The sequence below is a fragment of the Uloborus diversus genome, chromosome 6 (genome assembly GCF_026930045.1).
Source record: "Uloborus diversus isolate 005 chromosome 6, Udiv.v.3.1, whole genome shotgun sequence".
Taxonomy (NCBI): domain Eukaryota; kingdom Metazoa; phylum Arthropoda; class Arachnida; order Araneae; family Uloboridae; genus Uloborus; species Uloborus diversus.
The window spans coordinates 26,723,449-26,740,816 of NC_072736.1; the positions used below are offsets into that span (position 1 = coordinate 26,723,449).

The following is a 17,368-nucleotide window of genomic DNA, read 5'->3' on the forward strand; positions in this document are numbered from 1 at the left end:
ATGAAGTACCAGAACTACAAAGCAACACCAAATGCTAAACTTTCGCACTGTTTTTCCATATGGACTGAACTCCTTTTACAACTACAAGCCTGTCTCGACAAATCAATTTGTCGACTCATTTGTTTAGAGCCTAACTATCCATTTGGTGTTGCTTTGTAGTTCTGGTACTTCATACTTGGAGATTTCTAATGCTGGATGAGTTCAATCTCAAAGCAACCTTTCTTTTTCTTTGGCTTTGTTTATATATATATTTTTTAATTCCTCCCCTTTTTTCTAAATGTTTTTTTTTTTCAATTTTTTGTTACTTACCATTATTATACATAACTTTTCTAATTTCTGCCTTGTGCATTTTTTTAAAAACTTTTTTGAAGCATTTTTCAAATTTTATGATAAAAGAAAAAAAAAAACTCTTAAATTTTTTTTAATCAGTCGAAATGCGAGAGCCACTCCTGCCAACCCCTAGTTACACTACTGGACCTTACAGCATTCACTTCTCTGATAGCATATATTTTTACCAGTATGTCAAGGGTACTGGTAAAAGGTGTACTCACCTTGGCGCAGACTGCGGAATTGAAATGTTTATGGGGGGGGGGTTGAAGGGTATTTTTCTCATTTTTTGGGGAAGGGTCTTTGCAATATTTAAGGGGGGGGGCACCCCTGAATATGGGTTGGTGAATATTCTGGTTTTTAAAATAAATACTACTGTTGTATTTGGTGGTGGGGGGGGGGGGGGTATTTCATTTGATTAATTAGTCAGTGTAGTAGCAAAACTTTCTTATATAACAGAAGTTGTGTCGTTGTCATCTGGAAAAGTTATTAAACCACAAAATCTTTTTTTTTTGTATTAAAGTGAAACCTGTGTAAGTTGACCACTTGCAGTGCACTACTTTGGTGGTCAACTTATAGAGGTTGAAATATATGATGTAGATCTAATTCTGTGCCTGAAAATAGCAGTCAACTTAGACAGGTGGTCAACTTTACAGGTTTTACTGTATCATTATTTGTCTTTCTTTACTTATTTTCATTGTTATTATTTTGTATCTTACTTGTTCTAAAAGTAAATTACCGGTGCAAAGATCTCAATTTCAACATAAAATAGTAAATATTAATGAATGAAAAGCTCAAGTAATAAATTCTGCAATGTCAAATGGAAAAAAGGAAGGCTAAATATGTCCAAGAATATTAATTGTGTTCTGTCTCGCAGGTTCCATGATGGAGGCTTTGGGCCAGAGCTTCGTTCAGAGCATTGAACAAATTGCTAGCCTGAGCAAGAAAAGTGAAAATGCCTTGATGAAGAATCCATCCCCTCCTGGTGTGCCCAAGACCCTCTCTCCCAGAAAACTTGGGGTGAGTCTTTGCTCTCTTACTGGAAAACGTTTGAGCGTTGTACTATTGTACAGGATTTGTTTCTTCTTTTATTCTAAAATAGTTTTTATGAAATATCAGGCTTGAAAAGTCATGTCATATCTTCATCCCACACTGTGTATGTTATATCAATGAAAAAAATCACAACTTTTAAAATGAATATTCTAAATTTTTAAAATTATGTTGTTATTGTCAACCATTTGTCACTATTGTAACACTTGTTCAAGGTGAATAAAATATAACAACGTATATAAAGTACAAATTCAAAATGAAAAAAGGTTAAAAAACCAGCAAACAGCTGTTTCGGCACTCTAAAATACAAATGCCATCATCAGTGCAATTAAAAACGAAGACAAGTTCAACCCGACTAAAACACAGTCGAGGCGAACATTGGAATGAGAGACGAGTTGTAAAAGATATGAGAGCAGTACCGGAAACGATGACGTCAAGGTTACGTCAGAACTACAGAGGACAGTTGCACTCAGGAGAACACGTCACGGACAAAAAATAAATCAAATAACAGACTTCCAAACATTAGGAAAAGGGGGAGTGCTAGACAAATCATTGACGATTAAATTAGCATTTTTCCATATGTAATATGACTCCCAAAAATCTAAATCATGAATGGACGAACACTCGTGAATAACCTTGGCGGAAGAAAAAATAAAATTATGGCCACAAGACCAACAATGTTGAGCAATAGAGGAGCGTTTGAGATCCTGTTTTTTGACGTAGTTTTCGTGTTCTTTTATCCGGAATTTGAGGTATCGTCGAGTCTGCCCAATGTAGGCCAATTTGCACTGGCAGGAAACACTATAAATGCCCCATTTGTCAAGGGCTCACCGGGAAAAAGACATATAAGCTGGAGCTTAAATTTAGATGAGTTTTTATCTCATTTTGAGAGCTCTTGTTCTTAAGAAGAGTCCTTATCTTTCAAGGAGGGTGTGCCATCAGGGGTGGCAAATAGGGGGATCGAGAGGGGGCGGTCGCACCCCCCAATTTCTGAGAGGAATGATAAAAAATGAGCAAATTCAATTTACATAAATCACAAGTCAATGTTCAAGAAAGCCAATCTTGCTGGTTCTCCGTAATGATTGATGAAACTCAACACATTTTCAGACACAAGCAAGTTTTTTTCCATTTTTTTAATTATTAAAAATTCATCAAGCCTTTACCGGTCTTTTACGAACAGAAAAAACTGAAGAATCATAGTTAATTTTAACTAAAGACGTGATTTCCTTATATAGGGTAAATGTCTCGTTCTTGTGTGCTCTGTGCTAACAGAGCCCTCCAGTGCCCTATGAGTGGTGTGTCTGTACGATTTTCACAAGAAAATGCCTTGGTATTTTACATTGATTGTTACGCTCATATTTTGAGTGTGTCTATTTAGTAAGTGTTCATCACTTTCATCTGCTAGAAACACATTTCAGCTGTTCAATGCATAGAATGCTTTCATAGATATTGTTTAAAAATACATACTATTTTTGAAAAAATTATCTCACATCAACAAATATCTTTTCTGTGGGCTCTTTAACTATGCAATTTCTCCCAACAATGGCGTCGTCGAATAAAATTTATTGTGGGGACCAACTTTAAAACTGCTAATTTCAAATTGCATAAAAAAAAGCATGTACAGTAAAAATGGATTAACTTTATCATTTAATACATAATCTTATAAACTGAAACACCTTGATTAGCAACTGTGTGTTATTTCTCTGTAGCGAATTTTTTCTAAGATATTTTAATGAAGCGTTAACGTTACATGACTTAACCGTTTTTTCTATATTTTGAGTCGAGTTAACCTACTGTAGCATAATATTGACCCCGAAGTGGGGGATGCGCGGGATTCTCTTCCAGAAAATTTTCGAAACTATTGTTCTATAAACGCAGTTTTAGACGATTATTGGTGATGTTTAGGAAGGAGGAGAGAGATTGAGTTTTAATCGAAGTTTTAAAAACACGATTGTAGGTCATGTTGATAATGTAATTTCATAATCCAGAATCTCGATGTTCCTAAATAGTCCAGTCAATAGGTAGAAAAAAACGGGCTTCCCTTACAAAAAATGGGGTCAAAGATTTTATTTTTTAAATTTGTGTATACTAGTGCCAATATGAAAAAACCAAGTTATCCAACACGAAAGACCTCGGGAGAAGTTTTGGGGGCCGAAAACCCCCCAAAAATTGTGACTTTTTGTGATATTTTAAAAATATCTCAAAAATGATTAAAATTACAAAAAAACTTCCAATGCAAATGTTAAAGAGGATTAAATTTCCTTCAACTTTTGTCATTACAACATTTTTGTAGCATGAAAAGCAAGCGAGTTACAGCTTCTTGAAAGTCACACTTTTTCTGAACCCCCTCAGCGAAGTGCGTGAAAGCGCATCGGATAACGGAGGAAAAAAGGAGAAACGCCGGCAGTCTGACCTTGGAAAACATTTGTCTTTCATAACTGAGGGTAAATGCCTCCGTTCCCTTTAACTTAAACAAAACACCCCCATTCCATCCCCCCTTTTTTTTTCTCCAAATGAGATGAAACGACTCAATAGCTACTTATGTTGGTCACTTCAGCGTTTGAGCCAGAGTATGTTTTATCAATTACAGTAAAACCCCTCCTAACGGACACCCCTCAAATGCGGACACCTTTCTTATGCGGACAATTTTTAATTCCCCGATTTCAAGGCAAATAACATTATCAAACCCCTGTCCTGCGGACACCCATCTACACCGGACAAAAAATATTGTCCCGTTAGTGTCCGCTTTAGAGGGGTTTTACTGTAGTGTGTTCTGTATTACAATTTTTTTCCCTAGAAATGAATACGCCTGACCAAGGTGTTTTATTATTATTATTATTATTATTATTATTATTATTATTATTATTATTTGCGAAATCAGTTTGCGTGAATGCGAAATAAAGATTGTGAAGGAAAAGGGAAGATAAAATCTTCAAAGATGCAGCGCAAAACGGCAAAATGAAGAACATCAGCGTTCTTTTGAAGTTCTTAAAAGAAGTGACAATTCACACTGCCTGTCAAAAATGCTATATCAAGGAGCAATCAATCTCTTCCCTTGAAGTAATGGTTGAACCTAACATGTTAACTAAATTCCTCAAGAAAGATTTCTGGCAAATTTTAACAACAAGAATCGTCTTATTCAACTTCTTGAGACATATTTCGAAGAGTGTGAGATTGAAGTCAGGCAGACTCAAGATGATGCCTACTTACTTATTGCTCTTTCAAAGGCAAAATAAATTGAAAAGTTTGTTATAGTGGGCTAGAGGATATAAATCTGTTGGTGCTGATGACAGCTTTAGGACAGCCTTTCAGCAACTTGTTCCTTTTAAAACCTGGAAGAGGGAGTACTTGTGATTTGTTTTTTTCCCCACTAAATCTTTTAAGTTTGACCCCAGCAATATTCTTTTCATCCATGCATTTAGTGGGTGTGATACGATTTCGGCAATCTTTGGCCAAGGCAAAATTAAGTTGTACAAAATAGTCAAAAAAGAAAAAACTCCTGAAATTAAGGAAGCTATTGAAGAATTTAGGGACCCAATCTGTCATCGTGATGCCTTAGCTGCAGCCGGAGAAAACATTTTGTAAATATTATACAAAGGTGACGTAAAGTGTTTGAACCTATCTTTGGATACTTTGCAATTTAATGTTTTTATAAAACTAGTACAGGGCTAAGATAAATCTTGAAGGGCTACCTCCAACGTGCGGAGAGGGGGGGGGACGTTATCACTCATATCGGTTTTACCACCAAATTCAAAGTTAGTTGAGCAACATAATTGATCCAGAGAAGTGGGGTTGGGAACGCAAAACGCAAGATCTAATGCATGTTGACACGAAAAGAGATTCAGTTACTCAGAATCTTTTGAAAATTGTACCTTGTACCTGCAAGAAAAATTGCACTAGAGCCTGTTCTTGTCATAAGGCAGGTTTAAAATGCTCCAGCACGTGCAAACACTGCAGTGGCACAAATTGTAAAAATGTTGCAGAAATTTCATCTTTGGATGAGACTGCTGAAGAAGATGATTTGTTCCAGGAGCTTTTGGAATTACCGCAATAAGGAGATGAATAATTAAAGGACCACAGCTTCTTTCTACCCCCTACAGATTCTGAACCGGGAGAACCTGGACCTTCAAAACGGCTTCGAAGAAGATAAACAGCGTATTTTGTTGTCCTTTCTCTATTTGCTTTAAGGTCGAATGAATCTCTCTGTAATTTAGATCTGTATTATTCTGTATTATTCTGTCTGTAATTAATCTGTATTAAGCTTCTGCAGTTGGATTTTCATTTTGAAGGGTAATTCTTTTGAGTTTTTCAGGTCTCAAAAAGTCAGTTTCTGCAGAATTTTTTCAAAGTGTTCATTACGTATTGCTATTGTACCTTTATTTATGCATTATTATGTCTATTGTTTGCTTATTATCACCCTAATATTTATTCATTTACATTTATATTTTCGAATATTGCATTTTCACTTGTAATAGAATAGATGGTACGAATTATGTGCTTTAAATGAATGAGAAGATTACGTAATTCAATTACAAACTGCAATATAAATCATATGTTATTGGAGTCTGATGAAGACTACCTCTGTCAGATCAGAAAAGTTAGTTCGTGAGCAGTGGGGAAGGTTTTTTTTAAAATTATTGCATCGTCGTATGTGCTTTAAATAAATGTGTATATATGTATTTCAGTTTCATAATACATCGTTTGTTTTTGGAGTCTAGTGGGAACTAATCTGTCTGCCAGAAATGCTACTCTGTGTCTTGAGGGGGGGGGGGGGGGTGTGGAGCAAGAAACTCAAACTACTCTAACTGTCGATAAACTCTCTGAAACTAAAGTTTCTATTCAAGTTCTAATAATTATGACGCCTTGCTTTCGGTGTGAAAGCTTTTTTTTTCGGAGTGGAGGAAAACTGCCTATTTTCAAAGAGCTATAGCAAGCTTGTTATTTGTGCTACAAAAAAGTTGTAAATACAAAAGTTGTAGGAAATTTTATGTTCTTTAAACCTTACATTTAAAACTTTTTTCTAAGTTGAACCATTTCGGAGATATTTTGGAAAAAACAAAAAAAGTCATAAATTTTTGTGGTTTTTCGGCCCCCAAAAGTTTTCCCGGGGTCTTTCGTGTTGGATAACTTGGTTTTTCCATGTCGGCACCAATGTGTACAAATTAAAAAAATAAAATCTTTGACCCCATTTTTTGCAAGGTAAAATGTATATATTGACTGGACTAAAATAATACTTCAAGATTGCATTTTGGAAAAAAAAAAAGAAATATTTTCTTTTCACTTTTATTGTATATCCTCATCTATCATTTACTTGTCCATTTTTACGACTGAAAGTTTTTCTTCTTTTTATCATTGAAATGAAATTGGAGGGGAAACTTCTAAAAAAAGGGTGAGAAGGCAACATATCAGTTATAAGAGGTGGTCTTCTTCTGCTGTTGCAGAAGTTTTGTAGAAACCCAGAAAAGTTTTTTTAGGATCTTAAGCGTCTTCTAACCTCAACTTAATGTATGACATTGAAATTCCTTTCCTTCCATAGCAAATGACGGAGAAAATAAAAATTATTCCTGTTTTTTTTTTTTTTTAATTTTTTTTAATATAATTTTGATGGAGTATTTACTCTTTGCCCCTCACCCCGCTCCGTAAAAATTCTAAATGACGGACCTGCTTGTGAGGTAGTTTAGACTTCTGACACCGCCTCAGCAATAATTTTTTGCTTCTAAGCTTTTATTGAAGACAGTTGCTTTCCTTTTGTGGTCACAAAGTTCCTTTTGTTTTTATTACATAATAATTAAACATTTCACAACTGCATTTCATGTAATAAATTATGTGTTATGTAACTGTGAATTATCGTCCTTTTTTGGAATTAAAACAGTAATGATTTTCCCCAAAATAATGGATTTTATCCTCCAAAATTCCAATTTTTGGGGGGGTCCAACTCTCAATTATTGAGGGGGTCCGGACCCCTCGGACCCCCCGGCCGTGATGCCCATGTCCCCCAATATCATAATTACTTGCTGTTTGCCAATATGTGTTTTGTTCCATACTTAATTTTAAAAACTCGACCCCCCGAATGAAATGCTGAAATGCCGCTTCTGTGTGCCATTGCTCTTGGGGGATGGGCAACCCTGATATAAGCGAGAGAAGCATTCAGTAGAAAAACTGCAGTTGCAATCTCAAAGATGAAAGTTTAGCTCTGCTTTTTGTACGTTTTAAAACATATACATTTTTTATCTGCATAAGTAACTGCTATTCATTAACTGTGTTAGCACTAAAAACTAAATTATTGTGTTTTACAGTTTTTAACTACAATAACAAGTAATAATGTATACCGTTTGGTTCGGTTTGCATAGTATTTTAAATTTTCTGTAAATTCAGACATTCCATTACCTCACAACCTGAAGAAAACTTAATACAGTAAAACCTCCTTTGTGGACACCTCTAATTAGCAGGCATACTTTTGACAAAGCTTTCTGTAAGCTAACCAATTATAAACTGATAACATTCAGTGATGTTGTGAGGGGGGGGGGGGGGGGTTAAACCCATCAGGTTGTTTTAAAATTATCCATTTGTTTTAACATTATTGCCTACTCAAATACTGTAGTTTTTTCCATGTGAGGACTATTATGCCCCTCGCCCCAAGTGGATTTTTGCTAGAGGTTGCTGACTGATTTTCTTGATTGACAAGTGAGCTTGAAAAGAAAAAATAAAATGAATGCTTTCTGGAAAATCAAAGTTAATGCAAAATTTAAATTATAAAGCATATCTTTTGTGAAAGGGAAATATTTTTCTTGAAAAGTTGTCTCGGAACTGCGTTTTTCTGCCTTTTGGCACCACTGCACCCTTGCTGAGTTGGTACATGGTTTGAATCTCAATTCCAATTATATAACACTTAATAGCGCTTATTTTTTAGGTAGAATTTATTGTGTGAGAAGCAAATATTTTATAGATAATTCGACATGATAGTGCTCATGCATACTTTCTTCTTTTTCTTTTAATATTAGAAAATTACCTGGGGTCTGGCCAGAGGAAATTTGGATCCGTTAACGGATCCTTCACAAAAATACGATCACTCAAAATGGACCCTTCACAAAATTCCGATCAACCAAAACGGACCCTTCACAAAATTCTAATCAACAAAAACAGATCTTTCACACAAATCATTTATTGTAAATCAAATCTAAAATCAAAATAATGGCTAATTTTTCAAAAGTGTCCGCATATTTCTGTGATGCTTACTGTTTAATTTATCACAGCAGAATCAAAATAGCCAGCAACAATGTTGCTGCTATAGATTTCTCTGAAAATGTTATTTTTTTTTGGTCTGCAGCTTGATATTCCTGCCTCAGCACCTTTCGCCCTCTGATCTCAATCTAAACAATAATAACACATATCAGCAAATTGAACTTGGTATTGTAACGAATAGAATAGCTATAGGGTGGGGAAGAAATGTGATTGCTTCAGATATGGTTACCAACTATAAAAACTAACATTAACGCTAAATAAATGTCTAGTAAACCTTTTACAGGGACTTGGAAAATATTCCTAACATTTTACCAGCTGGGCAATTTTTGCTCCTTTATGGTGTGATGTTTTAATCTTATCTTGAGAAGAAATTATATTAGTTTTGAATTTTTTATGCTAACAGGGGGGCTTGGGTACCGGTTATAAACCGCAATTCCTGTATTTTTTCCTATGTCAATATCGGGAATCTGGTATTGTTTATTGTGTTAAATCTCCCCTCCTCTTTTTTTTTTCTTTTCTTACTCCGAATTTTCGGTGAAAAGGTCGGTGGTTTTTAATAATATTCATCATGTAAACCTATTAAAATGAAATTCTAAAATTGTTTTACTTAAATAAACTCTTTTATTTGCTGTTTTTTACTTATGATGCCTTCATTTTGAAAAATGCGATTTCTTTGCATCCGGTATGACAATCGAATCTTACTCATTTTTCATGCTAACTAAGTTTTGTTACGAGGCAACAAAATGAAAATTTTCTTTATTTTTAGTGAAATTATTAGTTTAAGCCGAATTCTGCGTTCTTTCAAATGTCTAGAAGGTTCGATGGTTTAATTTTATTTTTGGTTCAACTATGTCGATAGACATTAACAATATGTTTATCACTAACCTTTAATATGCAATTTGAAGATAATTTTACTAAAATAAATTCTTTTATATGCCGTTTTTATACTTATAATGCTTTCACTTCAAAAATTTCAATCTTTTTACATCCGCTATGGGAATTGATATTTTCGCATTTTTGATGCTTACTACGCTTTATTCAGAGGTAAGCAAATAAAATTTATACTTTTTTTTGTTAAAATTACAAATTTTAAAAGTTTTAAACGAAATTCCGTGCTCTGTAAAAATTTCATGCGCCAAAAAGCTAAATACTGAACCGCTGCCTAAATTAATTTTGGTTTCAATTATTTCAAGTTTTTACTCTCCATACAACATCTTCAGAAAAAATTTATAGTGCAATTTAACAAGATGTGGAACGGTATGCATATAGATACTTATACATCAAGGTTGACCATCCTCTGAAGAATGATGCCTCCCTGTTGCTGTGAAAACCTTCAAAAATGCACCGGAAAAGAGAAAGAATACCACAAAACTCCCAACAAATTATTTCAATGCCGCAGTTTGCGCCATGAGCCTCCTACCCCTCCCCCAACGCATTTATTAATGTTTATAAATTTAAAATTCTCGTTTTTACAAAATAATTTTATTTTTCACACAAAAAAAAAGGAAAAAAAAAAGAAAAAGAAAAAAAAACATTTTTCACAAATTTTTTTTGTTTTTTTTGCAGAATTTTTTCATTTTTCACAAAATTATTCTGTTTTCACAAAATTATTTGATTTTTCACAAAAAACGGACCTTGTGAAAAACTCTGGACTACCCGCCATGGTATGGCAGGTGAAAATTCTTTCTACATTTGGCAAAGCAATTGCCTGTTTGGAGATATTTATAAATTGTAACCCAAACTTCAGTGAATAAACCCTAATTTCCAGTAGAAAGCGTTCATTGTTGACCACTTTTTCGTTCCTTCATTCTCCTAAAATGAGTCTTACCAGTAAAACAGTTAAGTTACTGAATACAGTTCAGCCTTGTCAAAATAAAGCCTTTCCCTGTATGTCAAACATTACCGAAAAATATTATCAGATTATCATGCCATGGGGCGAGTTTCATTGTTGGTGATGGCAGAAGCGTTACTCGATCAGTGAATTTGCTATTGTATATATGAGGATTTTGAAGATATTCAAGTGTGGTGCATATAAAATGCAGACATAAACTTTCATAAGCATGTATTTATAACATATCTAGTTGTTTAACAGGGTTCGTACGCTCCGGGAATTCCGGGAAAACCGGGAATTGTCAGGGAAAATGACGCTGTCAAAAATGTCAGGGAAAAGTCAGGGAGTTTTCAAATTTTGTCCTCCAAAATTTTTTTTTTCCATTTTTTTTCCCAAGGAATTAACTACCATGAAATCTAGTCTTCGTTTTTATTGTGATTTCACGAAAAAAAATTGCAAATTTTTATCTAAACCGACGTTTGCACTTAAAAACTGCGATCGAGAAATGAACGTTTTTTTTTTCCACAACGAAAAATGCGCCAAAAGATCGAAGATTTTCTTACATGGAGTCAGTGAGGGGAACGCATTTCTTTCTACTGCCTAAAGTTTTAGATGGGTTGCCACTACATTCTATTCGGTTCAGGGTTCGTACGCTCCGGGAAAACTTGGAATTATCATGGAAAATGACATAGTCAAAAATGTCAGGGAATTTTCCAAATGTGTCCCCAAAATTTTTCTTTTCCCAATTTTTTCCCAGGGAATTTGGTTTTATGAGATCTAATCTTCATTTTTATCGATGTATTTAAAAAAAATTGTAACAATTTTAAAGCAATGAAAAAAGTGGCGACCCAAAAAATCTTCAGCAGCCGCCATTTTTGGCTCTCACCAGGAAACATCACAATCAAGGAAATTCAAAAAAATTCCAAATTCGTGGCATTCGAAAGAGCATTGGAAAACATGTTTATGGCACTGAAACTACGTGCCCTCGTGACCACGTTATCGAAATATGATGTCTTAAAAATTGCCGAAATTTTTAGTAAAGTCGCCAAATTTAGCGAGTTTTGTCCAGAAATGGAAGGTACGGCGCGAATTCAACATCTGCATCTGACAAGACATTTCACTTCCATATTTGGTCACCACCAAAGCGCATGAGAAATATCGCATTAATTCTTTACTCGGGGTGACTACCATGGCGCGGGGTGTCGTGGCACAGACTGCGGCATTGAAATTTTTAGGGGCTTGTGTTCCGGGATATTAACGTGCAACTGTATAGGGGAAAACGCCGCAGCCCGAAATATTTGTTTTATTTTATTGTAAAAACAATGGAATTTTTTGTTATTCTTAGGACTGTTAAAAAACTGATGTTTAAAACTTTTATGCTTCTGCGGGTGAAATATTTCCACTGAAAGAGTTTTTTCGATGATGAAACTGTTTTGAAAAAAATATGATAACCGTAGAGAAACGGTAAACACACTTTAAAGTCTTTTTTTTTTTTTTTTTTTTTTTTTAAAGTTGTAAATCTGAAGTCTTCAACAGTATCTAAATACGAAGAAAACGACATTTTTAAAGATTTCAAACCATGTTCTCAAATTTAAAAAAAAAACGGTTTCTGTCAGTTATTTCCAGTGTGTTTTTCGTTATGTGTATCGTTTTCAAGTTATGTGTAAACCCTCTAACAAGTCAAATAAAAAAAAACTGTATTAATTTTTATTTTGCTCGTATTTGAATTCCCTTTTAACGTGAAACATAATTGGTAAAAGTGACTTCAGTATTTTTAAAAATGACTAAATAACATGCAATATGATGTGCATTTACGTTATAACGACTTTCAGTTGCAGTGACAGACTTTTTCGAACTACAGGGGTTGTTGTAATGAACGTCGACTATAAAATTTTTTATAAGAATCTGTTATGAAGTAATTTCCGACATCGTTAGTTTTGCTGTGCAAATTTTTGACATTTACTATCCGTTGTTTTCTTTTTTTTAATTATTATTTTTTTTCGATTTTAAATTAAACATTTTCGCTAGCAGTGGTCAGACAATAAAACTTCATGAATGATAATAACTTTTGAAAAAATAAGAGCTGGGATACTACAATCCATGATCATGTTCTTTCAACATCAAAAACTATCCATTTTATTTTCAATATATAAGCTTTAATAAGCATGTTTTTTTTTTTTACTTATTCATATTAATTCTCGTACGTAGTTATTAATTACTTACAACACATTTCATTACAAGAGTACAAACTTAAATTAGTTAAGTAAAACACACTTGAAATGCACTTAAATTCTGAATTGCTATATTATCACGATTACAAAGTTAAATCCTACGTTCAATTTCGTCATAAAGTTGTAGCTCCTCTGGATAAAGCTCTCTAGTTTCCATTTCACAGGCTTCATAGTTACTTTTTAATTTTACCCACACAAGTAAAGGGTTAATTCGAAACATCGTTTACGCGCTTTACAGATGACCAGAAATGGAAATGAGAGTCTTGCTAGACGCAGGCGATGAAATCACGTGGTATTTTCCATTTCTTGCCAAGTCTTTAAATTTGGCGAATTTTCGTAAGATTTCGACAGATTTTGACCCCCCATATCTCAAAAACAAAAGGACGAGGGCACACAATATTTGGGTCAAATTTTTTTCTAAAGATACTCTTTCGAATGCGACCATTTATAACTTTTTTCATGATTACTGAACTCGTGATGTTTCCTGGTCAGTAGTTCCCAAGGGAAAAAAAATCAGGTGAACAGCAATTATGTACAAACTCAAAAGGAGAGAAGACAATTTACTGCTTCGGAAGCACAACCTGTAGATGGGAAGATCGATCGGGGAAAATAGTTTTTTTTTTTTTTTTGATCGGAAAATCATTTCAGCTACGTGTGAAACGCAGTCGCCATCTTTGGTCATTCACAAGATAGATGTAGATACGATCCTAAAATGCCTAAGTTTCTAAAAACAATGCAGAATTGGATGTTTTCTTTAATTGAAAACTGATGAAAATAACAAAAAATGGTCTACAAATTGTTTTTCTATTGTTATTTAAAATAATTTTCTTGAGAAAGAAAAAATTTTGTTCTTAAAACTTAATCTTATCCTCACTGCCTCGGACGCAAATGTGATAAAAACTTTTCAATGAATTGTAGTTTCATGAAGATTAATTATTTTTTAATTGTCTTCATGCGACAAATTAAAAAAGTTATTTCTTATTTTTGGGCATAGCTGCCATATTTGGTCATTCCCAAGATGAAAGTACACAAGACTTTTTAAGTGCCTAAGTTCCCCGAAAACGGCATTGGATGTTAATTGCAATGCAAACTATTGAAAACAACACAAATTGTGCCTTTTTTTTCCGGATAATTTGTAATTATTTTCTGGAAAAATGCAAAATTTAATCTTTATAACATTTTTTTGTTTTAATTGATTTAGACTCTTATGTGCTAAATACTGACTATTTTGCTTTTATTGTATCCTTTTAAGGATTATTAATTATTTATTACTACTTTTATACTACAAATCCAAAAATCTACATATTATTTTAAATTTTTCACTTTGTCGCCATATTTGATCGTTTGCACAATGGAAATAGACTTAAACTTCCAGAAACAGAATTGGATGTTTATATCAATGAGTAACATTGAAAATAACATTAAAATGTGCAAAAAGTTGTGAATTTTTGAAAATTAACTAATACTTTCTGGAAAAGAAAATTTGAAATTTTAATGTAACATCCTTTAATATGTGAAAAAAAAAAAAGATTATTGGCATTGGCCTATGATCGGCGGATGTTGATTTTTGTTACTATGCATTACATGGTATGCCAATTGATGCAACAAGTTAACCATATTTATACTAAAATTTAGCTTTGCATTTTGCTCAATATGTTTTGTGTAACCTACTTATAAGAAAATAAAAAGTATTGTAAACCAAAAGCGGATGCTAAAAGGTTGCTGCAGGACTACAGCAAAACGCTATAATATTACGCTTGACATCAAAAAAACCCTAAAATAAGTTGAAAGTACTCTGTTTTCAACAAATAGTAAACAAATTAAAACAATTTTGAACAAAATGTTTAAAAAAAACTTAAAATTTTGACAGAGAAAACAAAGGAAAAAAATCTAAGTTTTTTTTTTTTTTTTTAATCTAAGGGGAGAAGTTTCAGTTCTTCTGCATTGCTACTTTAAACAATTTTAATTATTTTGAAAATATTACTATTTAAACTTAAATTTTTAATGAAGCGAGTAACCTGGAATTTTCTAAAAAACAACCTGGAAAAGTCAGGGAACTTTTTTTAACTAAAAGTGTATGAACCCTGTTTAACCCTCTCTCTCTGTTCTGCAGACCAAGCCATCTTCAAAGTACCTGGATCGTGAAACAGATGGAGAAGGGGGTTGGTTCCCTCCCTCTCCCAAGTACAAATCCAAGTTCGACGAGAAACCCTATGACTACAAAAAAGAGTTGGCAGCATACAGAGGTACCCCACCCAGCTCTCCTGACAGGAAGCACAGGTCAGTATTTTCTTCTACTAATTTATTTTTGTGTATCTCTAGAGGTTTTTAAAAGTATTGTGCACCGAAAATGTCCCCAGCTGGGATATTTTCAGACTGTTCTATTTTGTGGCTGCACAAGTGTTAGAGAGAAGGTGACTAAAATACTTAAAAACTTCCTTTTTTTCCTCCAGGGTGTAAAATTGTAAAAATGGAATTGAAAATTTCTTTATAATTTTACCTCTTACTTTCTGGAAAAAAAAAAAAAGAATGTTTTGCCTCACTTTTATTTTTTGAAAATGAGTGTCAGTGTATCAAAAAGTATTCAAAATGAGATGTAATTAACATCATTTTGATTAGAAATGTGTGATGTTCATATTTTTATACAATAAGTTTCATTTTTGGGATTGCATTAAAACAGTGGCGCCCAACGTACGGCCAGTGGACCGCATGTGGCCCGTGAAGCTGACCCATAGGCAGCAGGTGCACCAAACAAGTGTGTGGGTGATGGGAACGGGGGGGGGGGGGGGTCAAAGCTTAGGGGGCTGTGCCCTTAAAGACTTTTATTGGAAAATTATGCTATATTATTGGATGTCAAGGTCGTTATTGATTAAATGTTATTCAAGAAAATTGAAGAAGCATGGTCTCAAAAACCAAGAGTGATAGCCGCAGTGGCCCTCAGGTAAAAAGAGTTTGGGTACCACTGCACTTTTCTGACATAAATGCTTTTTTTTTTCCTCTACATACTAAAAAAAAAAAAAATTGTGAAATTCTGTCTGTGGTGGAGCTACATTTGGAACAACTCATAGCCCCCTACAGCCTTGAAATTTTGTACAAAATTACTTTGAGCTCCAGCTGACTTTTTTTAAAAATTCTGAATTAGTTCTTTGTAATTGAATTTTTTAAGCTAAAATTTTATGCAAATTGCCTTGCTGTGGTTTGTTGGCAACAATATTTACATACTTTTTTACATACATTACAATATTTACTTCTTTAACTTTTTGCAGCAGGGAGGACAAACTACGTAAAAAGAGGCTCTCGAAGAAATCAAAAAAGCTTGGCAAGAAGACCATCAAAAGAAAAGATATCAAGGGCATGAGAGTCACCAAGTTCAAGAAAGATTCTTCTGCCCCTAGAGGCCAGATTTGCAAGTTCTTCAAGGAAGGAAAATGTGCCAAAGTGAGTTCTTAATTTATCTATTAGGCTGGCTTTTGGCAAACCATGCTTATTTATGACCTATGGTTGAAGCTTAAGTTAGTTCTTTAATACTTAGCTTTTTTTGTATGTAAAAATTACTTCATTGGACCATTCCATTTTTTTTTTTTTTTAAATTTATAGTGGCCTATAAGCCAAAAGAAATTAATAGAGGTTGGTTTATTCTAGTAGAACATGTTAACGGTCTAAATCTTTGCACATTGGGATTAATTTAACTGGTCATTAAAATCCGAGGTTATTTCCTGAAGTGACAACAAATACATTCTTTAATTGTTTTTTGAGGTATTTGTAACAGTTTTCTGGAAGCAAGTTTTACTCATTGTGAGGTAAGTGGTTTCAAAAGTGCGCTTGATCTTCTTTTACGGGATAAATAGACCTGGGTCAGCTTATTTAGTTCCAAAGTCGATTTCTGATTATTCTACTTGATTTGTATCTTTAGAAACATTAGCAACTTGCAGAATGCATTACATTATGTTATGTCAGTGTTTAAAATTGTGATCCTCATTTGTACGTTATTATTGACTTTCATTTTTGTCGTTTTCAGGGTTCCGATTGTACTTACTCCCATTCTTCTCCACCAATCTTCAAAAAGAAAGAGCTCTGCAAGTTTTATTTGAATGGTCACTGCAATAAAGGAAAAGATTGCTTATACATGCACAATATCCTTTTCAAAATAATTTTGTTAAAAAAGCAGCATTATCTTTTTTCAGTTTTCTGTTGTTAAATAACTATTTAGTTTTAAGTGAGATCAAAGTTAAGAAGATTTTTCTACTTTTTTGATCAAAGAATAAAATTTTAAAAAACATTTTTGGGTGATTAAATTTGGAAAAAAAAGAAGACATGAAGCATTACATTTTTTAAATGCTCCAATTGCTTCATTGGTTTTCTTTCTAAACATTCTCAAGTACTTTTTCTTTCTTTAGCCCCCCTTTTTCAATTTGATAAAATCATTAAAAAATTTTAAGAGTTTTTTTTTTGATCATAGAAAGTTTATGCTCAATATAAATTTCATGTAATTATCCACTTACATGTAAATACATTCATTTCTCAAAGCCAGGGAGGGCGCAATTTACCCACGCAAGTTGGATGTTCAAACTCTAGAACTGAGAATTTTTTTCTATTTAAGAGTTATATTGATTTTGTACGAAAAAACTTTTTCGTCGTTTATTTTAAATTGAATATTTTCATTTAAAGTTTTGAAAAAATCAACAAT

The 17,368-nt window shown here is 33.5% G+C and overlaps 1 protein-coding gene across 1 annotated transcript in view; it reads left to right on the forward strand.

Annotated features, from left to right (window-relative positions):
* Window positions 1–17,368, forward strand: part of LOC129224293 (zinc finger CCCH domain-containing protein 4-like) — a 77,590-nt gene that overhangs the window by 43,001 nt on the left and 17,221 nt on the right. Inside the window, exons 3-6 of the mRNA XM_054858725.1 lie at window positions 1,205–1,347; window positions 14,795–14,961; window positions 15,948–16,119; window positions 16,700–16,814. Coding sequence (XP_054714700.1) covers window positions 1,205–1,347; window positions 14,795–14,961; window positions 15,948–16,119; window positions 16,700–16,814 — 597 coding nt within the window. The remainder of the gene's footprint in view (window positions 1–1,204; window positions 1,348–14,794; window positions 14,962–15,947; window positions 16,120–16,699; window positions 16,815–17,368) is intronic.